The sequence below is a fragment of the Lytechinus pictus genome, chromosome 9, assembly GCF_037042905.1.
Source record: "Lytechinus pictus isolate F3 Inbred chromosome 9, Lp3.0, whole genome shotgun sequence".
Classification (NCBI taxonomy): domain Eukaryota; kingdom Metazoa; phylum Echinodermata; class Echinoidea; order Temnopleuroida; family Toxopneustidae; genus Lytechinus; species Lytechinus pictus.
In genome coordinates, this window is record NC_087253.1 from 11,783,543 (window position 1) to 11,803,880 (window position 20,338).

General features: G+C 34.8%; 1 protein-coding gene across 4 annotated transcripts; it reads left to right on the forward strand.

Annotated features, from left to right (window-relative positions):
• The first annotated feature begins 5,511 nt into the window (after nucleotides 1-5,511).
• LOC129268285 (protein lin-7 homolog C-like) lies at nucleotides 5,512-19,568 on the forward strand. 4 transcript variants are annotated; one of them, XM_054905856.2, is made up of 6 exons: nucleotides 5,519-5,616; nucleotides 8,122-8,163; nucleotides 9,427-9,575; nucleotides 12,677-12,886; nucleotides 14,050-14,242; nucleotides 15,087-19,568. In XM_054905856.2, the coding sequence occupies exons 1-5, from the start codon at nucleotides 5,583-5,585 to the stop codon at nucleotides 14,209-14,211; spliced, it is 597 nt and encodes a 198-aa protein (XP_054761831.2). In that variant the 5' UTR covers nucleotides 5,519-5,582; the 3' UTR covers nucleotides 14,212-14,242; nucleotides 15,087-19,568. The 4 variants fall into 4 exon arrangements, with proteins under 4 accessions (XP_063960756.1, XP_063960757.1, XP_063960755.1 ...); XM_064104686.1 differs by lacking the exons at nucleotides 14,050-14,242; nucleotides 15,087-19,568 and adding an exon at nucleotides 13,891-13,998 and having other exon boundaries at nucleotides 5,512-5,616; XM_064104687.1 differs by lacking the exons at nucleotides 14,050-14,242; nucleotides 15,087-19,568 and adding an exon at nucleotides 13,580-13,687 and having other exon boundaries at nucleotides 5,513-5,616.
• Nucleotides 19,569-20,338: the final 770 nt, after the last annotated feature.

Consider the following 20,338-nt stretch of genomic DNA (forward strand, 5'->3'; position numbering starts at 1 on the left):
GTTTTACGCGTCGCGGGTATATATCATATACATCGTGCGCGTGCCTATTGCTCGCTGCCACCCCCTGTACAGTATTTGTTTTTTGTAACATATAATAATTTTCTTTGGTAATAATATGAATTTTGAATGAGAAAGAATGGTCTTTTTGTATTTTCCTATTCATGTTTTTCGAATAGAAAAGGGGGGAATTTGATTTCAGATTTCAGATTTTTTTTTTGGGGGGGAGGGGTTGTTTTATATAGGCCTATTTCTACTTAAGGTTTTCACGGTTTAGAAAATAGAGGGCTATTATCACGATTTTTTAAAGGGGGTTCAAGGTGAATGAAATGTTGATCGACATGCAAGCAATTAAAAAAGAAAAAAAAAGTCTTACGTCCCCCCCCCCCTTGACAAAAAAAGAAAGAAAAAAAAGGGTCTTAGGGGGGGTTGGGTATCAAAAAAAATTAAAGGGGGTTTAAACGCCTTAACACCCCCCCCCCCCGCGTACGCTCCTGCTTTATCGTTTAACACATTTTTTTATAACAGGCCTGTGATCATTACTTTTAGAAATTATTATTTCATTATCATCATCATGATCAATTAATCTTTACCTGAAAGGTGTGGCTTTTTTTTAATTGTTTAAATGTAGGAATGCCTTTCTTGATATTATTATTTATTGTTATTACCACAGAAATGAATATGCAAAACAATTATTGTAATGTCTCTTTTTTTTTTAATTTTCAATCGAATGATAAAACAGTTCAGTTGATAGGCCCTACTTTTAATTCCCCCATTTTTTAATCACCAACAAATAAATCGTGCCACACCTCAAATCAATAATTGAGAGAAAAAAAATATAAACATAGTGGCATTGTTTGTGACTATTAAACAAGCATTTAGTATAGGCCTACCATGATTGAAAATTCTAAAAACTAATTAAGAAAAACCATCGACAAACTGATAAAGATGAAAATGCGCTACATTGGCCTATATACTCTGCACTAAAAGAAAGCGATGTCACGTAGTGTGATCACTGTACGTTTGCTTAGTGGACTGTTTTTTTATTATGAAAATATTATTTACACTGAAATAATGCTCAAATTCAACAGTGTGAAGATATTGTCAAAATTCTCGACCAGAAATGACAATGACTTTATTTCTTTGACGGCCCCTCCTGGGGGCATGGAGGAAAGGTAACAGGTTATAACAATGGCATAAGAAAAATACAATTAAACAAAGGTTAAAAAAATCAAAATATATAATAGTAAAAAAATTGTTATGTATAGGAATATAAGAGCAATACACTGTAAAAAAAAAACATTGAATCAGTAGTTAACACTTAATGTATTTAAGTAGAATTTACAATTTGTAATTATTTTTTGTTGTTTTTAAGTAGTTTCAACTTGTCTTTTAATTTACTTGATTTACTTGATTTATTTGGGTTCAATATACATTTAAGAAAATTCACGTATTGATATCTTGCTTTGATTGAGTAAATCTAACTCAATTAGGCAAAGATGATTATTACTTATAAAATCATGTTGAATGTATTTATATTTTCAATTAACGCCATATTTAAATAATGCATGAATATTCATTAGAGCAAGTAAATGTTTTTTTTTTTTAATAACTGTCATTTCTATTTGTGTTTGAAATTGTTTTGGATAAGGGTGTGCTAACTATTGTATTCTTTTGTTGAATCAAAGAAAAGGCAACATTAAATAGTCATTTAGCAGAAAATTATTCTCACTGTTTTATTTGTAAGAATGAAACGATCGCGTATAAATATCAATGTCAGTACCTATACATGTACAGGTAAGTGACAATTCACAAAGTCTAATATTTGGATAAAACATGTATAAAATGAAAATGATGCCACCAAAAGTGGGACGATGGGGGAGCGGACTTTCGAATCACGAAAGTCCATCCACTCCCCCATTTGATATTTTCAAATATTTTAGTGATTGTTTTACTTAATTGAATTAAGTTATTGTAACTTAATTTTCTTGAGTAAAATGGAAGCAAAGAAAATAAGTAAATTTTACTTAAAACTGCCAAAGTCATAAATACTTGAAAAAATTAAGGCAATTTTTTGCCACAATTTTATTAAGTAATTTCTACTAATTTTTTTTTACAGTGTAGTAACTGGCAGCGTTGGTGGTTGTTCACATGGTCGATTATGTGAATATGGGATGCACATTGTTGAAATGATCAAATTTAAGTGTGAAGGGGGCATGGTTTCACAAGTGTTTCACATTGTGGTACGTATTCATTGACTCTTCCCGGTATTGGGCCGGTGGTTTGGCGTCAGAGAAATAACACTTTGTAACTGATAATCTACTCAATGTGCCTGTTTTGAAACATTCTGTTTAAGTTTTATTGAAAATGTTTGATGGAAACGCACTTAAAATAAAAAATAATATTGCTGATTCAGAAAAAATGAATAAAAATAATAATTGCTCTCTGTTGTGATATGATTTGTTTTTATCCTGTTATTGCTGTCGTAATTCCCCGTTTTTAGGGAGGGGTGGTGCCGACTGAAAGAGCAATATCTGGATCTGGATCCGTATCGAGACAAAGTATTTGAGAAAAAAAGTGATACATAAAAGAAGGGAATGGTCTAAAGACGTAGTAGAAAAGCAGGTATACAGACTGCATGATTATGGAACATATAAAATGCGTTTGCATAATAAAAAATAAATAAAAAAGAGGGGAATGGGGTAAATCGGGTCATGAAAACCATATTAAAGGATTATGTGGAAAGGAGGTAATAGATTAAAGGAAAAGGAGGGGGAAAGGGTCATAAATTATGATCCGCTGGTTAGTGATTTTTTTTAACCAAATAAAGGGATGGTCCGGGCTGAAAATATTTATATTTTAATACATAGAGTAGAATTCACTGAGCAAAATGCCGAAAATTTCATCAAAATCGGATAACAAATAATAAAGTTATTGATGGTTAAAGTTTAGCAATATTTTGTGAAAACAGTCGTCATGAATATTCATTAGGTGGGCTGATGATGTAACATCCCAACTTTCCGTTTTCTTATGTTATTACATAATATCATAATTTTTTCATTATTTCATACTTACCTTGTGTGAATGATATGTCTCCCTTATAATGAAATAAGTTGCAGCAATAAATATCTAATGCACTAAATCAGTTGTCAATCCAATTTTTCTAGTTCTTGGAGAAAAAAGTTAATAAACCTAATTTCATATAATAAAATACAAAAGAACAAGTGGGGATGTGACATCATCAGCCCACCTAATGAATATTCATGACGACTGTTTTCACAAAATATTGCTAAACTTTAAAATTCAATAAACTTGTTATCCGATCTTGATAAAATTCTCGGCATTTTGCTCAGTAAATTCTACTCTATTTATTAAGCTATAAATACTTCCAGCCCGGACCATCCCTTTAAATACTTTATAATTCATTTTTTTGTATCTGATTTGATTTGGGAATTACAAAAAGACAGTGAAAAGTCGGAGCAAGATATTGCAAAAGAATAAAAGCTTGATGGGGAATTAAGGAAAAATTCATGGTTTTCTAGAAAGAAAACGTGGCTAAGCTATAAAAGAAATACCCGGAAGAAAACATGTGAAGGGTAGATGAAAGTTCTACAAAAAAATGAATGAATGAAAGAGAGAGAGAGAGAGAGAGAAAGTGAAACAAAAATCACTAAAAATATAATGAAAACGAAAAAGTTCTAAGCAAAAGAGTCACCGCAGAGGGCAGTATTCCAATTTTCATTTCGCATTAAGTTGAATGGAAACACGAAATTACATGGGAATTAAGCGTTTCATGAAAACTTCTTGACTAATAATGGCTAATAAATGGGGGGGGGGGGGGGAGGGGATTAAAATTGTGCCCCCCTCCCTTTGTAAGTGATAACTTTTTTTTGCTTGTCAAATTCATCCTCGGAAAAATGTGCCCCCCCCCCCTTTGGAAAATCCAGGATCCGCCCCTGAAAGGGACCTCCGTCATTTTGCCGTTCTCTATAACTTTGTTCAGTTAGTGCACTATAATAGTGGACCATGCCCCCCCCCCCAAGGGAGAGGGGGTGGGGTAAATGGCAAAGAACAAAATACAGAATCATGAAAAGGGAAACTACATCTGTAACTTGGTTTGACTGCCAAAAAAACGGTGACAATTTATTATGCAATAATTATATAATAGAGAAACTATACTGAAAAGAAAAGCAGTGTATGATAAGGAGGATACCTGAAGAAAATAAAATCGATTTTGTTTTTTTCCATGAAGAAAACAAAACAATCAAATCAGTAGTAATAATGATAATAAAACAGCTAGGGATGCTGTGGGCCATGCAAGTATGCAACTCAACTCACCGTAGGGTTATACTCACATGCTTTTCAATTCCTTTCTTCTTGTTGTTTTCTCTTCTTCAGTTCTAAAATTATAATCAATTAAAAAATAGGCCTATAAGGCCTATTGTCAGCAGTTGCAGCTCGAGGTGCGGCCGCGATCGATGCAGGAGCTACACCCCCAGCCAATGAATTTGCCCCATAATGGGCTCGCCTATATGGTTTCACTTTGACTTTCTCGGGGATAATGATATAGGCATTCATATAGCGCCAATATATATAGTTTTTATTTTTCTACTTCTTTTTCTCTTATTTTGTCTGCAAATATATTCCTTGACCTCGACGCTGTATTTCTTTTTACCTTTTGGCTCCGCGGGGATTATGTTTTACTTTTCTCTCCTGTATAATCAAAGGCCTTTAGATATAGGCCTACCTTTCATCTTTTATTATTTTGTTAATTTCCTCTTTTCATATTTTATCGTACATATTTTCAGGACCTATATCTTTTCTTTTCTTTCTTTACTTTCTTTTCTTTTCATTCTTTTCTTTTCTTTTCTTTTCTTTTCTTTTCTTTTCTTTTCTTTTCTTTTCTTTTCTTTTCTTTTCTTTTCTTTTCTTTTCTTTTCTTTTCTTTTCTTTTCTTTTCTTTTCTTTCTTTCTTTTCTTTTCTTTTCTTTTCTTTTCTTTTCTTTTCTTTCTTTTCTTTTCTTTCCTTTTCTTTTCTTTTCTTTTCTTTTCTTTTCTTTTCTTTTCTTTTCTTTTCTTTTCTTTTCTTTTCTTTTCTTTCTTTTCTTTTCTTTTCTTTTCTTTTCTTTCTTTCTTTTCTTTTCTTTTCTTTCTTTCTTTCTTTCTTTCTTTCTGTCTTTCTTTCTTTCTTTCTTTTCTTTTCTTTTATTTTCGTTTCGTTTCTATTCGTTTCTTTTCTTTCCTTTTCTTTTCATTCATTTTCAAAGTTTCTGTTTTCTGTTATCTTTTCTTCTTCTTTTTCAGTTTTTTAATTGTTGTCTTCTATTAATTTTCGTATACGTTGCTGCGGGCGTTGCTGTCTTTTCTCTTTTCCCGTTTCTTTTATTTTTCTGTTCTCTTCCTTTTCCAACCATTTTTTGTTGTTGTAATTCCACCCTTCCCTTTGCCACATATTTTCTTCTGATTAATCCTTGAAGCACATTGCTCCCAACTTGCTCTTTACTGCCAGATTTGCAGATTTTTTTTCATGCATTCGATGTGTGTGTACAGTACAATGATGACGTCATCCGAGATCAGATGACAAAATGGCTTCTACAGGCGAACTTACACTCGACAGAGGTAAAACACTAACGATTATGTTTTTGCCAATATATCAGAGAATTTATGAATATTTACGTTTATTTACTTATTTCATACATATGCATTATCTAAGGATTGTTATAAAGTGGGATTCAATGTGTGATATTACGAGGAAGTGTGGAAATAAGAGTGTTTTCTGGGAGTTTCTACGCTACGGTCCGGCATTTGCAACCCACTGCACTGGCTGATGTTTACAGGAAGGAGGGGTCGTGCGAACGTTCATATCGGCCCCAACGGGGCGGGGAGGTGGCCGGTAGGTGATGACGAAGAGCTCGCTGAGAGTTTGGCGGAGCTGACTCTCTGACTGTCCGGGGCTAATGCAATTTCGCGCTTACCGATTTCAGGCAAATTTCCCACCAGTATATTGTTTGCAAAATGCAAGTCTCTCATTCACACTTCGAGGTGAATATGCCCACTGCTTTTCCAAATCGGGAACGGCGAATTTACATTTTGGCTCCGATCTCGACGTTATTCAAATTCTTGGGGGGGGGGGGGGCACTTCCATTGAAGAGTGGATACCATGTGCGACCATGGCCATGGGGTCTCAAAAAGCACCCTAAACACGTATTTTCCATATGCTGAAAATGCACCCCTTAACAAGTATTAGCATGTTAAACCCTACCCTTAATAACAAGTATTGGAAACAAAACGATACTCTTGGACTTGGCAAGTATTCCCTGAATTGAACCCCTAAACAAGTACAGCGATATTTTAATTGTTATGCCATGGAGGTCGGTCGTCGGTTTTACCTTAGTTTAAGTTTAACTACATCATTAATTGGGTTTAGTACGGCTTCACCTTCCACACCTCGCGTAAATCGTACTCTAAACACGTAGTGTTGATTGTTGGGGCAAAAAGTACATCCTTTATAAAAAACATTTTAGTCCCAATTTTCTATACCCTCCCAAATTTGACCCTAAATACGTAGCTCTTCTAGCGAAAATAGATACCCTTTTTTCATTATTTTAGTGTTTTTGACACCCTTATTACTAAGTTACATACGTAACGTGCCCTATCTTGAAAAAGACACCCTTTTTACGTGTTTTTTTGGTCGCGCATGGTATCCACTCGTCAATGTAAGTGCCCCCCCCCCCCCCGGGTTCTCGGGTCAGACATAGGCCTTGCCCTTACTTAGCAACCAAAAGATATGCCTGCGGCAGCTCACATGTTTGTTCGCATGATTTTGGTTGCTAACTTCAAATTGGAGCAGTTACTTAGAATAGATCGTCGAGAACGGGGCCAGATTAAACGTTCCCGATCACGATATTTGGAAAAACGGTGGGCATTGGCCTTGAGGACTTTGTGATTATATTTTTTAATATTTTGACATATACTTATTCATCATGAAGCCTTGAAACAGGCGAAGCGAGACATCAAAGCATTGATTGATTTCCATAGGATATTAGGAAATCCATCTTTAAACCTACAAATCACATAAATTTGTATACACCTTCATATGCCTAATGCGTATGAAGGTGCAAAAAAACTATTAGTATAAATATGAAAAATCAGAGGTTTCTTACCAGACCGATTTCGTTTAGATCCCTCATTCCATTCGTAAACACCGCAATACATAAGGCTTGGCCCTTGAACCGCTTCGTTATAACGTAGCCTCGATAAGCAATGGTACAAAATACCGTCTTGAAGAACAATTTATTGATAAAAATTATCATTTAACAAATGATAAAATTTGAAACTTGATTATAAATAATTATTATTACAACCAAGAACAATGAAGAGGAGAAAAGAGAGATAAAGACCCTAAAAGTAAGATTGTAATGAAAAAGTGAAGTTTTATCATGAAACTTTTGCCACAAGCGCCATGCGGTGCCCCTTGATTTCTTTTTACTCGTCACGCTAATCCCACATAGAGCTACGCGCCAATGCTCGCATATTTTATTACCATCATGAAAAATCCTGTTGACACCATGATATGTCCAGGAAATTTTTTGCTCCTGTCACCCCCCCCCCCCCCCCCCCCTGTTACACCCTTGACTTTCTGATTCTGCTCGCTAGATCTGCCAATGGAACTGTTGTTGTGTTAGCTGGGGCCTGGGCCGGGCTGTGAGCTTGGAATGATAAAGAGTCTATAGATTATAGAATATGCTTTTTATTTGTTGGGCATGACTGGTAGGAAAGCTCAGTGCCCGGAATAGATTTTTACTTCTCGATAAAAACAAACAGGAATAATAATTGTTTTGAAGACTGACTGGGTTTTTTTTTTTTTTTTTTAATCAAAGGAAGGCTGGTAATTATTATCACCATGCTTTTTATAATTGTGATGGTACTGTCTCCCCCTTCTTTGTTTTAAAATAAATGATCAATCTTGACCTCTAGATCTATCTTGTCTTTCATGCTTTTGAAATAATATATTTTGTGGGATTTCTGTACTTTTTACAAATGAGTAAAGTGTGAGATTGTACTTAGTTAATGTGGGATTCCTGTCAAAGTCATGTCATCACGTCTCTGTTTATTTTCCATCAGATGTCAGCCGTGCAATACAGTTACTTCAAAATCTACAGCAACGTAAGTTTATCATATAATTTGCAAGTACATGTACCACAAAAATTACAGATACATACTGAGCACTTTCCAAAACCTCTATCCAGATCCTAAAGTCAAAGGCTACATGTATGTTTGCCCTGATGGTGAGATGGTTCAAAGCAGAAAAAAATATAGAAAAATATTGGTGAAGGTTTATGTATCAGTCAAAGAATAATAACAGTATTCCAAGTTTTCAAAATAAAATCATATATCTGTGAAATTCTTCATATTTTGATATTTGTGAAACTGGAATTTAGCACTATAATGCAGTAATGTAAAAACTAGATCTTTGAATAAAAAAATAGAAAAAGAGATTATTTTAGCAATTAAACCCAGCAGTGGAACAATATAATGTATTGAGAGATTACTGTACTGTTGGCAGGGTAGATGAACAAAATATATCCAGAATTTGTATTTTGACAGCACAACAACAAGATGAAACTCAAGCCTTCACTTTTAGATTGCTGTTATTGTTCAGTTATGGGGCAGAAGATCAGGGGTCCGTCTTAATACAAGGAGTTGCGATTGATCCGATCAAATGCAACTATGGAAAGCCAGCAACGTCAACATCTAAAATACATGTTTGTTCAAAATATTGTCTAGAAATGATGTATATTCGTACATTCACTGTTTTCTTGACAATTCAGTATGCTTCCCTTTGTTTTCAAAGGACAATGAGCCAATTTCCAAAAGAAAACAAAATATGACATTGATGGGTTTCCATTATGCTTGAGATCGGATCATCATAACTCTTTGTAAGATAGGGCCCTGTTCTTATCTGGTTGACCTATTGGAGATAAAGTTTTATGGAAAATTTTGTTTACATATATAGGATAGCATGATCAGCTAGTTTGCAAGTGGTGTCAAGTATTCAGACATTCAATACTCAATTATCTTCATGAAAAAAATCCAAAACGTAACACCAAGTTGCAGTTGAAAATCAAAATTTATTGTCAAATTAGAACAACTGTAACACCTTTTACATGTACGTACATGCATAGTCAATTGAATTATTACAATAATATACTTTGATGAATTTGACCATGTCATACATGTATGTCTTTATTCTTTTATGATTGTAGGCCTATGTTTGAATTATGTCTTATCCTGTGATATATTTTCCCTGTACCTTGTTGACATTATATATTTCCATTTATCAATCATATTGAAAAAGAAATGTCATGGAAATTCAAATTATGTAATCATATTTTCATTCTATCCAAATGACCCGTTTCTCCCAATCAGAGTCTGGGTTGCCAACACAGAAACTGATTGCTCTTCAGGCTATCCTAGAAAGTGATTTCTTCAACGCTGTGAGGGAAGTGTATGAACATGTCCATGAAACAGTGGACATACAAGGGGATCCTGAGGTCAGGGCCAATGCTACAGCAAAGGTAATGACAATGCTGTGTTCATACTTGTATTTATAAAAGCTGTATGTATGAGCATGCCCATGAGACAATACTGTGTTCATACTTGTGTTTAAGCTGTATGAAAGTGCCTATGGATAAATGATTCGTTCATACTCTTTTCTTAAGTTGTAGGTATGAACATATCCATGAAATGGATAAATAAAACGTAGATAAAATGAGGCATTCTTTATTCTTCAGATATATGTATCTTTGGAAGATCAAATGTGAGTTGCTTTAGTCCATAGCCATGTTCCATTAGACATGAACAAAAAGAAACAAGAGAAAACAGCTGGTAATTCAGACTGGAAATAAGACTTTATTAGATGGATCCCTAATGCACTCCACCCTTATTATCCCCCATACTATTCTATCTTTTTTATGATCTATAACCAAGGCTCGACATTAGCGGTGGCCCGGGGCCACCAAAAATTCACCTCGGGCAACCATTATTGATAAAATGTTAAGTTTTGGTGGCCCGAATCGGGCAACCAATAATTTTCAAAGTAGCGCAATTTTTCTCCCAATTTTGCACGCATTTATCAACTTTCTACAGCTCAAATTGCAAGCCAGTTCGTCATGCGCCTTTTTTGTTGATCTACACACAAATATACACACACACAGTTTGCATATTAGGCCTACAGCTATAGCATACAGTAGCTCTTATCCAGCCAGCCGCGCCGGCCGGCTGGCGTGAGCTTAATTGCATGAAGCCACTGCATACAGCTGTGCTCTAACTCTACCTCAGCCCATTCAGACTCAGGGAGCTGCGATAAAAAATGTTGCTGCTAAGAAATCTTCCACAGAACTTCGAAAATCTAAGTCAAAGTCACCTTTTACACCAATGAAATGAAATTCTACAGTCTATATTACGAAAATCTGGTGTACCCTGATTATTTGCAAGTATTAAGAAGAGGAATTATGACCTCTCTTTTGACTCAAAAAGACCGATTTCCACATGAATTAATACACATAAAAACACATAGGCAAGTACATCACAGTCCCACGTGTGCATTTGTATGTATGTTGATACTTGGTTTCTTTCGAAGCTGTGTATTTTCTAGCCTTAAACAAACAGACAGTTTCTTTCTTTCTTGTTTATAAATGACTTCTTAAACCACTCTTGAGAAAGTAAATACTTTGGGAGGGCATTTCATTGATATGAAATGTGATTTTTTTTCCAACATTTTGGCAAATATAGGGAAGGACTTTTCTCACACTTTTTTTCCAATATAGTTTTTGCCGTTTTCTTTTTTTTTCTTTCATTTTTTTTGACAGTGGTTAAACCATTTATACCCCTTCCCATTGAATATGCCTGATTAAAAAATATGTTTCTACTGAAAATAAAATAATACAAACTAAAGGATATAAAAATAGAAATGTGCCATTCCCAAAAGGTAAGTGAAAATTATATGCTTGGCTTTTAATTATATTCCAGTCAGAATAGACTGTTGCCACAGCTGTTAAAAATATATGTAATGGCTTCTTAATTTTCCCCTTTTCCCCATTTTTATATTAACTTTGTTTTATTAATTTTTTAGTGGTAGTGGCTGCAGAATTAATATTTCAGAAGTTTGTTTTATTCATTTTTAATGTTTTTCTTTATATTTTTCGGGCCACCAAACTTTAATATCGGGCCACCAAAAAAAAATTATTTGATGGTTTTGGTGGCCCGAACGGGCCACCACCAAAAAAAGTTAATGTGGAGCCTTGCTATAACAAATATTCTGTTTGATATCACATACTGTAGGGGGTCTACTACCTGTATGTCGTTTTTCAACAAAATTATTCAAGAAATGTTTAGAAAAAAATCAGAAGTAGAAAAAATAATTATTTGATTTGATTTGGTTTGGTATTGACTCTGTCTTGTGTTTCCTTTATGTGAGTGAGTAGATGTTGTTGTACGTATGCATTGTGTGCTTGTAGGTGGTGTGTGTGTGGGGGGGTGGGTAATTGGGGTATATTTTGATAATCACACATAAGGTACGGTTGCTGAAAAGTAATTCATCTTTAATAAAGGTCGGGTCGGTCGCAGTAATTATAGATCAACAAAGTGGACGGCTGACAGGAAATTGGTCATTTTGTAAGGAAATATTTGAATGCCTTCTCTCATCCCAACATTTCCTGAGAACAAGGTCCGTTCGATGTGCATGCATCACTGTTAACAAAAGACTGCAACAAGCTGTGCTCCTTACTGTATATAGGAATAATGTTACAGTTTAATTTGTACATATATAACATACTTGTCATGTTCTTCCCCAATTAATGTTTGAGAAGTGTTTTTTTGCCAAAATAATGAATAAATACATAAATAGACAAATAAATATATATATATAAATAAATATATGAATGAATAAACAAATAAATAAATAAATAAATAAATGAATAAATGAAATATAAGCAAAGAATTTTCATCTCAATTGAAATTGTATTTGTAAATTTAAACTGGTTTATCAGATTCAAATTGCATCTTATATTTTATCATCTGTCAATTTTACTGCATCTTAATATGAATAATACAAAGTTATTGTTTGCAAGGGTTTTGCGAAGCTAACATCAGTCAGTTTTATTGACCAACCAATTACTGGCTATTTTATGTTTTATGATATTGATTAATTGCTTGGTGTATGAGTTGTCATGGGGCCGGGGGTGGGTGAGTGAGTATAAATTTGCTATTTCATAATGGTTCTATTTAAAATGTTCTTGATGACTTGAGGTTGAAGTTGCAAATAAGATTATTTCAGTTTCCTTAGAAAACAGCATTTTCTGGAAGTGAAATCACATGGCATTTGAGTTAGCTGCTTGAGTGTGACATCACATGTCATTAAATTAAAACTGAAAATTCATACATATTGTCTGTAAGTCGGTTATTTTTTTTCAAAATCGTTTTTACCATTCCTTCGTTAATATTGATATACATTGTATTTCCCTCATTTTTCTGCTCTATTAAAAAAAACTTGACGTCAGGGTGACCTTACCCTTTTAATCTATATTTCAAGTATGATTTTTGTTTTCTAATTATGTACATGTACAGAGAATTGTTTTGCCTAAGATCTCGCCAAGCATCTTCTCTGTCTGTATTGCAGGCTACCGTAGCAGCCTTTGCAGCAAGTGAAGGCCACGCCCACCCAAGGGTCGTTGAACTTCCCAAGACGGATGAAGGACTAGGGTTCAATGTAATGGGAGGGAGAGAGCAGAACTCGCCTATCTATATCTCAAGGATTATTCCAGGGGGCGTCGCCCACCGACATGGCGGTCTGAAGAGGGGCGATCAGCTTCTCTCAGTCAATGGTGTGGTAAGTCATGGATTTGAGTTTGACTAGGCTGCATTTAATCAACACTTTTTACCCAAGAGATACACTTTCAAGCCACTTTTAAAAATCAAGTCTGGTTCATGTTAGAATTTTCCTCACAACATCTTTCCGGGTCACAAACCAGTATTTCAGTATTAAAATGAATGTTAGAAATCTAATAAATCAAAGATTTTAATCTTCATAATGAATATTGCTTCACCTATAGATATTAATAGTTATTGATGCCCGACAATTATAAAGAAATCAGAATCAGGATTAGGTTGTAGCAACTGCTGAGTACTCACTTTTTTATTTTGAAATGTTTAAATTTTGATATCTCGGATTGCTTGACTCGACCTATGTGATATAAACATTTGACTGGCCCTCATTGTCTTAACAGCCCATGGAAGGAGAGTAGCATGATAAGTTAGAAGAGCTCGAAAAGACAGCCTCAGAAAGAATCAAGCTTGTTTTAAGAAAAATAAATTTAATCTTTATGACCTTTAAAACCTTTGACCTTGATTATCTTTCTTAACAGTCTATTCGAAGGGGAGCAAGAGGGGAGTAGAACTGATGAAGTTGGCTCCAGAACGAACCAAGCTTGTTGGATATACATTTGAGTTTGAAACTTCTGTATAAACAGTGTGTTGACATAAATTTGTCCTCTGACCTGTGACCTTGATTGTCTATTAACAATCCGTGGAAGGGGAGCAACACGAGAAGGCAGTAGAACTCATAAAGTCAGATTTAGAACGTGTCAAGCTTGTTAGATATAAGATATACATTTGAGTTTGAAACTTCTGTAACTATGTGTTCATATAAATTTGACCTCTGACCTTGGTTGTCTATTAACAGTCCGTGGAAGGGGAGCAACACGAGAAGGCAGTAGAACTCTTAAAGTCAGATTTAGAACGTGTCAAGCTCGTTAGATATACATTTGAGTTTGAAACTTCTGTAACTATGTGTTCATATAAATTTGACCTCTGACCTTGATTGTCTATTAACAGTCCGTGGAAGGGGAGCAACACGAGAAGGCAGTAGAACTCATAAAGTCAGCTTCAGAACGAGTCAAGCTTGTTAGATATAAGATATACATTTGAGTTTGAAACTTCTGTAACTATGTGTTCATATAAATTTGACCTCTGACCTTGATTGTCTATTAACAGTCCGTGGAAGGGGAGCAGCACGAGAAGGCTGTCGAACTCTTAAAGTCAGCTTCAGAACGAGTCAAGCTTGTTGTTAGATATACACCAAAGGTGCTTGAAGAAATGGAGACCCGATTTGACAGACAGAGGGCTGCACGTCGGCGACAGATGTCACCGGAATGAACAACACTACCCAGCGATTGACTTTCATCTAGTAAGTTCTCTTAAAATCTTGTTCAGACGAGGATTGACAATGCTCAGTGATAAGACTAAGGGGGTGTTGCAAGAAAATATTTGCAATCAATCGCAAATATTCTGCTGCAATTTTACAATTGGTTGATCACTTCTAGCTATAGCAAATCAGATTACTCTCCTTGTTTCATGAAGCAGATTAGCAATCAATCGCACAATTGCAATTAATTGCACGGCATATGCTTGATTTTGGGAACAAAAATAGACTTGCAATTGATCGCAAGTTTCTTGCAACACCCCATAAATCTTGCATCAAACCAGGCAAACCACTGTGAATTGAAAATTGAATACAAAGGGTAGATTTGTTCATGTGTGACCTCACAATCTTAGTCACATTGCCAATTTGACAATCACCATAGCGTTAGTGATCTTGACATTCAAATGCTCATAGCTTTCTTATTTTTTTGTCCAATTGTTCTCAAACTTTCTTTGACCTTATTTTTGTTTTCTCTCTTTTCACACAAACTATCTTTTATATTCCAAGGGCTTCATTCTCCTTTGATAACTTGTTTTAATGGAATTAATGTTCAAACTGCATGGAAAATGAATGACAAGATTTATTTAACAAAGAAAAGAATGTGATGATTAAATGCTTCTAGTATGTTTGTAATGTTATTAGCCCAATCAGAGGATAGTTTGTCTGTAGAATAAGAATATGTATATAGTTATGAAAATAGAATTTGTTTCTCTCCTTATCTTTTCATCTTCTCTCTTCCTCCCCGTCTTCCTGCTTCATGCATTCTCTCAATCATATTCACTTTCTCTCCCCCCCCCCCGTTCTCCCTCGTAATCTCTGTCTTATTCAGGCTATATTGGAAGCAGAACTTCATGCAATGATCCTTGCCTATAGAACCAACAACTAGGGGTGCTTCATAGAGACAAATAAAAATTGAAAATAGACCAACTATGGCAGGTTTTTTTTATTCAACTAATGTCAACGTCACAAGTGCAGAATTGAAATCTACTGAGGATGGGCATCTTTGTAAGTTCTGAAATCTGTGTATGTTGACTGGCAAAGGATGTGAATTGTCACCTCCACCACCACGAACCATTATCATAAGAACCATCATCATCATTGCTATCACCATCACTACCATCACTGTTACAAATAAAATCATTTATTTTGTGGCTAATCATTAAATAAGAACCAACAAACTCAAATTCTGACAATTTTACGCATATCTAATGAAACATACATGCATGACTTTAGCCAGTGTGATGAACAACCTGTCAAAGTCACCCCTACGCTGCTAGTCCATTGTTAGTCCCAACTATTTGTGAAGCCCAACTATTTGTGAAGCGTCCTCCTTGGTGACCTACTCAGCGTGTGAAGCGACTACTGTAAGTACAACTCTGCTTGAAGCTGCTATGTATGTATTGCACATCGAACAACATTTAACAGATTCGTTTGGTCTAAAAACAGTTGGTCTACTCAGAATGTTGAATAACACAAGGGCCAAATCCATTTGGTCTACTATCAGTTGATCTAATTGCCATTTGGTCTAAACTCCCCTTGGTCTAATACTCTAAAGTCTGACCATTCCCATAATTGTGTCGTATCGTTGATTAAATATCCTATGTATTAGATTTCACTCAACTGCAGCTTAAAAGCCTTATATCTGGGCCTGTGACACAAAGCATAGCTACTAATCATAAATTGATTTTTGTGGATGATTCTACATTGTAATCAATGCAATGAAGCAAGTAAAAAATGTTCTAAGATCAATGTCTATGCTTTGTGTTTGCAGGCCCCTGGGAGTTGCCAAATGTTTCTGTATTGGGAACTGAATTGTGCATTTGCAATGTCTGTCTTTTCTGCTATTTTAGATATTGCTAAATGTTTTTAAATGTATACTAATCAACTTTTAACAAAATATGAAACCCATCATTGCCATTGAATATTCATCGTAGCTATTTTGTATTAATATCTGATAGTAAAGCCTAATTAATTTGCTATTTATAACTTACTATATAATCTCGTACAGAAACTGCCTTACTTAAAAATGTGTCCTTTGACAAAACTTGTTCTTTACAAATTGTGGGAAAAAAAAAATACACACACACACACAAAATCACTGTTATAATAGTGTGAACAGTTTTAATGCTTACTGTTAGTATTAACTGTTGGACAAAAATGTTTTGGTCAATAAAGGGTTGGAGTCCATAATATCCTACATGTAACTTAATGTGATGTTCCTAATATATGATATGGAATATGAAATCAATTGGAATTGAGAATTGTGTCATGGATCTATGGGCTGTTTGGTGAAGCTGATGGAACGTTTCGCAGGATTATACACATGACCAATGACATATTCTTGTGCTAGATGTGCCAATTTTCGACAAATCTTAACAAATAAGGATCTTTGCATTCCAATGCTTGCTAACAATGGCAATTTCAATCTAAAGTAAAGTGGTTCAACTTCAGATGAAGAGAATACAAATTATCAGTAATCAGGGTTCGTAACACAAAGGCTAGCAAGCATCGTAGATCATTTTTGTACGATTGATTACATTGGCCCGTATTCTGAAGTCAGGTTTAAGTTAAACTCAGGTTTAAAGTTGTGGTTTAAGTATGGACAGCCAAAAGTATCAATTTTTTTATTAAGTTGTACGTTTCTTGATTCATCGATGGTGAAGACAATAATCTATATATACTTCCTAGACAATTATGAGTGATTTGAGAGCCAAATGAGCTGAAATATGATATCCCTACTGTTAGTGATTTGGCTGTCCATACTTAAACCACAACTTTAAACCTGAGTTTAAGTTAAACCCGACTTCAGAATACGGGCCATTGGCTACAATGTAAAATTAATCACGAAAAACAAGCGTATGTTTAATTGCCAACCTTTGTGTCACGGGACCCAGGTTGATAATATCATTTAGCATGAGGAACTATGAACTTCTGCAGAATTTATGAATAGCCTTATGAACCATGAACTGGTTGACATGTTGGGAAAACTTCTTGATGTCAACATGTAGCTCGAGTTTAGATTTGGATGTTACTACACACAGTGGATGGTATTTCATAAATCTGTAAGTTACGCACAACTATGCATGTCTTGAAGATGATGGTTTTGTTGCTTAAACAAATTATCAGTTACTAGTATTTTGATCGCCATCAGCTAAATTTGAATTTCAATATGTATAGATTGAAATTTTTGTTGCTTACAAGTGTTACCTGTCAAAATATGATACATGTCATTTGAATTTCAGTTCAACTTTTAAAGGAAAAAAATAAGCATAAAAAATTGGCATTTCTTAGCACAGACAACATGTCACCTGTCTTGTGTAAATTATTTTTCGTAACTTTCAAAAAGCTTTATGAAACAAGTCAAACTATCTGTAGGTCGATTCAAACTTGTTGGATGTATTCATTTAGGAAGTTGGGTGACTTCTTCGATCGACTTTTCAAGATCATATTTGAGTAATATATAGAGCTGTAGAGAATAAGGTTATTTGACAAAGATTTTCATAACTATTATAATGATTGCCAATCTGTAAATATCGCAGAGAGTGATGAGATATGTATGTTAGTTTCATGTTATTTGAATCATATTAGAATTTGTATGATATTAGTAATATTGATAGGTTATGTTATCATGGAATTAATTCATTGTGCTGGGGATAAAGTAGTATTAATGACAATAGTATTTTGATTTTATATTACACTTATAACATTGGAATGCCATCTGTATGTTTCTGGCGGCATCCATTCGTTTGGAAATTATGACAATATTCTGATTTTATGTTGCAATTTTAACATTGGAACGGCATCTTTCAGCTCAATGGTCTACAGATGACTCATATATGGGATAGTGCGTCGGATTCAGCATTATACTCATTTCATTTTGGGGTTGAAAGGAATTTTAGTTCCAAATCAAAATGTATGATTTTCATTTTTATTTTATTTATTTATTTTTTTTTTTGGGGGGGGGGAAGATTGGCTGATCTTGCACCAAGATGGTCAAAATCATGCTTGTTGGTAGAACTCACAATTGAATAATGTAAGAACAAAGGCTACTGCAATTCATGTTCGATTCTTCCCTGCAGCCAGTCATTGCAAGCAAGTTGGTCAGTATTTTTTATCAGGGTTGTCTGTGATATAAGTTCATGAAACAGAGTATGCCCCATTGATAAATTTCTAGTTTCATTTGTAACTTTTGGAATTTTCCTTAATGAGTAAACCTGCATTGGTCTATTATTTTAATATCTTGTTATTCTTTCCATGAATAAGTTTATATACATGTTAGAAGGGTGGTGTTTCATAAAGCTGCAATGCAAAAACTCAGGTGTTGATTTAACACCAGCCCGGAATCTATATATGTCCACACCAGAGAAGTATTGAAACAACACCAATTTGGAATCAAACCGATGCTATTTTAATACTTATTGGTGGTGTATCTGGTGTTAGACCAAAACCAAACTGGTGTTGGACCGAAACCAAACTTATCTGGTGTGGACATCCGGGCTGGTGTTAAATCAACACCGGTGTTTTTGCAGTAAGTTTGCAATTCACACACGACTGGTAACCCTTTTATTTGGTGCTAAAGAGGACTGGTGATCCTTTCTTGGTAGCCAAATCAGGTTCTCAATAAACTTTCCTAGTCTGCAGGCACAGACCTTGGTGTTCACATAATGCATAATGAAGAGTCTGAAGCAGTGAGACTAGATATACTTCAGCTAACACAGACATAAACTTGGTCTTGAAATCCTTCACTATTGACGTATCATTTGTGAAAGCCTATATGTAGTATGCCTAGCAATGGAGTCTTGGAACTCTTGTTGGAATGCTCCCCAGGGAGTGGAGAAGGTGCATACATTGTATGCGGGCATGCAAGGATCCGATGACCGGGGTATTAATATGTCTGTAAAGCGCTTAGAGACGTCGTTCCGATGTATTAAGCGCTATATAAATGCGGAATATTATTATTTGTGGAATTGGTGTCTTTAGCTTGCAGGCTATTCCACTCGTGAATTATAGTTGAAATATGATCTTTGCAAATTCAAATTATCATTTTTAACTAGCACCTGAATGGAAAAAATCTCACATTATGCTAAAACAAAAATTTTGTGTATTTTATGTAGCCAAAGAAAGGTTTATTAGTAGTGCTTAACTTACAAATGGCTTTATGAAATGGCCCCAAAATATTTTAGCATCAGTTTATTATGTGCATGTTATGGTAGTGTTTATAAGGTATGTATAAGATTCTTGAAACCATGTATAAATATTCCTGATTGAGCAAGTAATAAAGTATTATTATCACATGATTATGAAAGACCAATATTGTTTCTGTTGCATTTTATATCATTATTTCTATCCCAGCTGTTATTATCTTGAGGTTCATATTGTGATGTAGGGGAAGATAATGGTGATGATGATGATTGATGATGATGATGATGATGATAGTGATGGTGATGATGATGATGATGGTGGTGATGATGATAGTGATGATGATGGTGGTAATGATGGTGGTGATGATGGCGATGGTGGTGGTGATGGTGGTAATGATGGTGGTGATGATGGCGATGGTGGTGGTGATAATGATGATGGTGGCTATGGTGATGAGGATGAGAAGAATGATGATGGTGATGATCATGATGGTGGCGATGCTGGTGGTAATGATGATGGTGATGATAATGAGATTGATGATGATGATGATGATTGTGGTGAAGCAAACTACAAAACACAAGAATGCACGTAAACAGACTGGAAACAAATGCTTTCATGGTTCCATATCTTTATATTAAATAAAATGCTTTACTACTATGGGGGATATTTTAAATATAAATGAAGGACTCTTGGAAGATCGAGAGTAGGCCTATAAAGAAAGAAAGAAAGTTGTTTGTGGGGTTGGCTATTATTGGAAGATTGTAAAAAAAAAAAAAAGATGAAAAAGACAGAAAATGGAAAGTAAAATGAAAGTTCTGAAAGAATGAAAAAGAGGAAGTATGATGATGAATGTATGGTCTATACAGTTAAAAGGATGAATAGAGAAGAAAGAAAAACAGGACGGACGACCGTGATGATGCAGCATAGAGTTATATAAACCTA

Bases quoted from the DNA above. Each gene is read 5' to 3' on its own strand.
- LOC129268285 (XM_054905856.2), top strand. From the start codon at position 5,583: ATGGCTTCTACAGGCGAACTTACACTCGACAGAG. The intron at 5,617-8,121 runs GTAAAACACTAA...ATTTTCCATCAG, and splicing joins CGAACTTACACTCGACAGAG to ATGTCAGCCGTGCAATACAG. The intron at 8,164-9,426 runs GTAAGTTTATCA...TCTCCCAATCAG, and splicing joins ACTTCAAAATCTACAGCAAC to AGTCTGGGTTGCCAACACAG.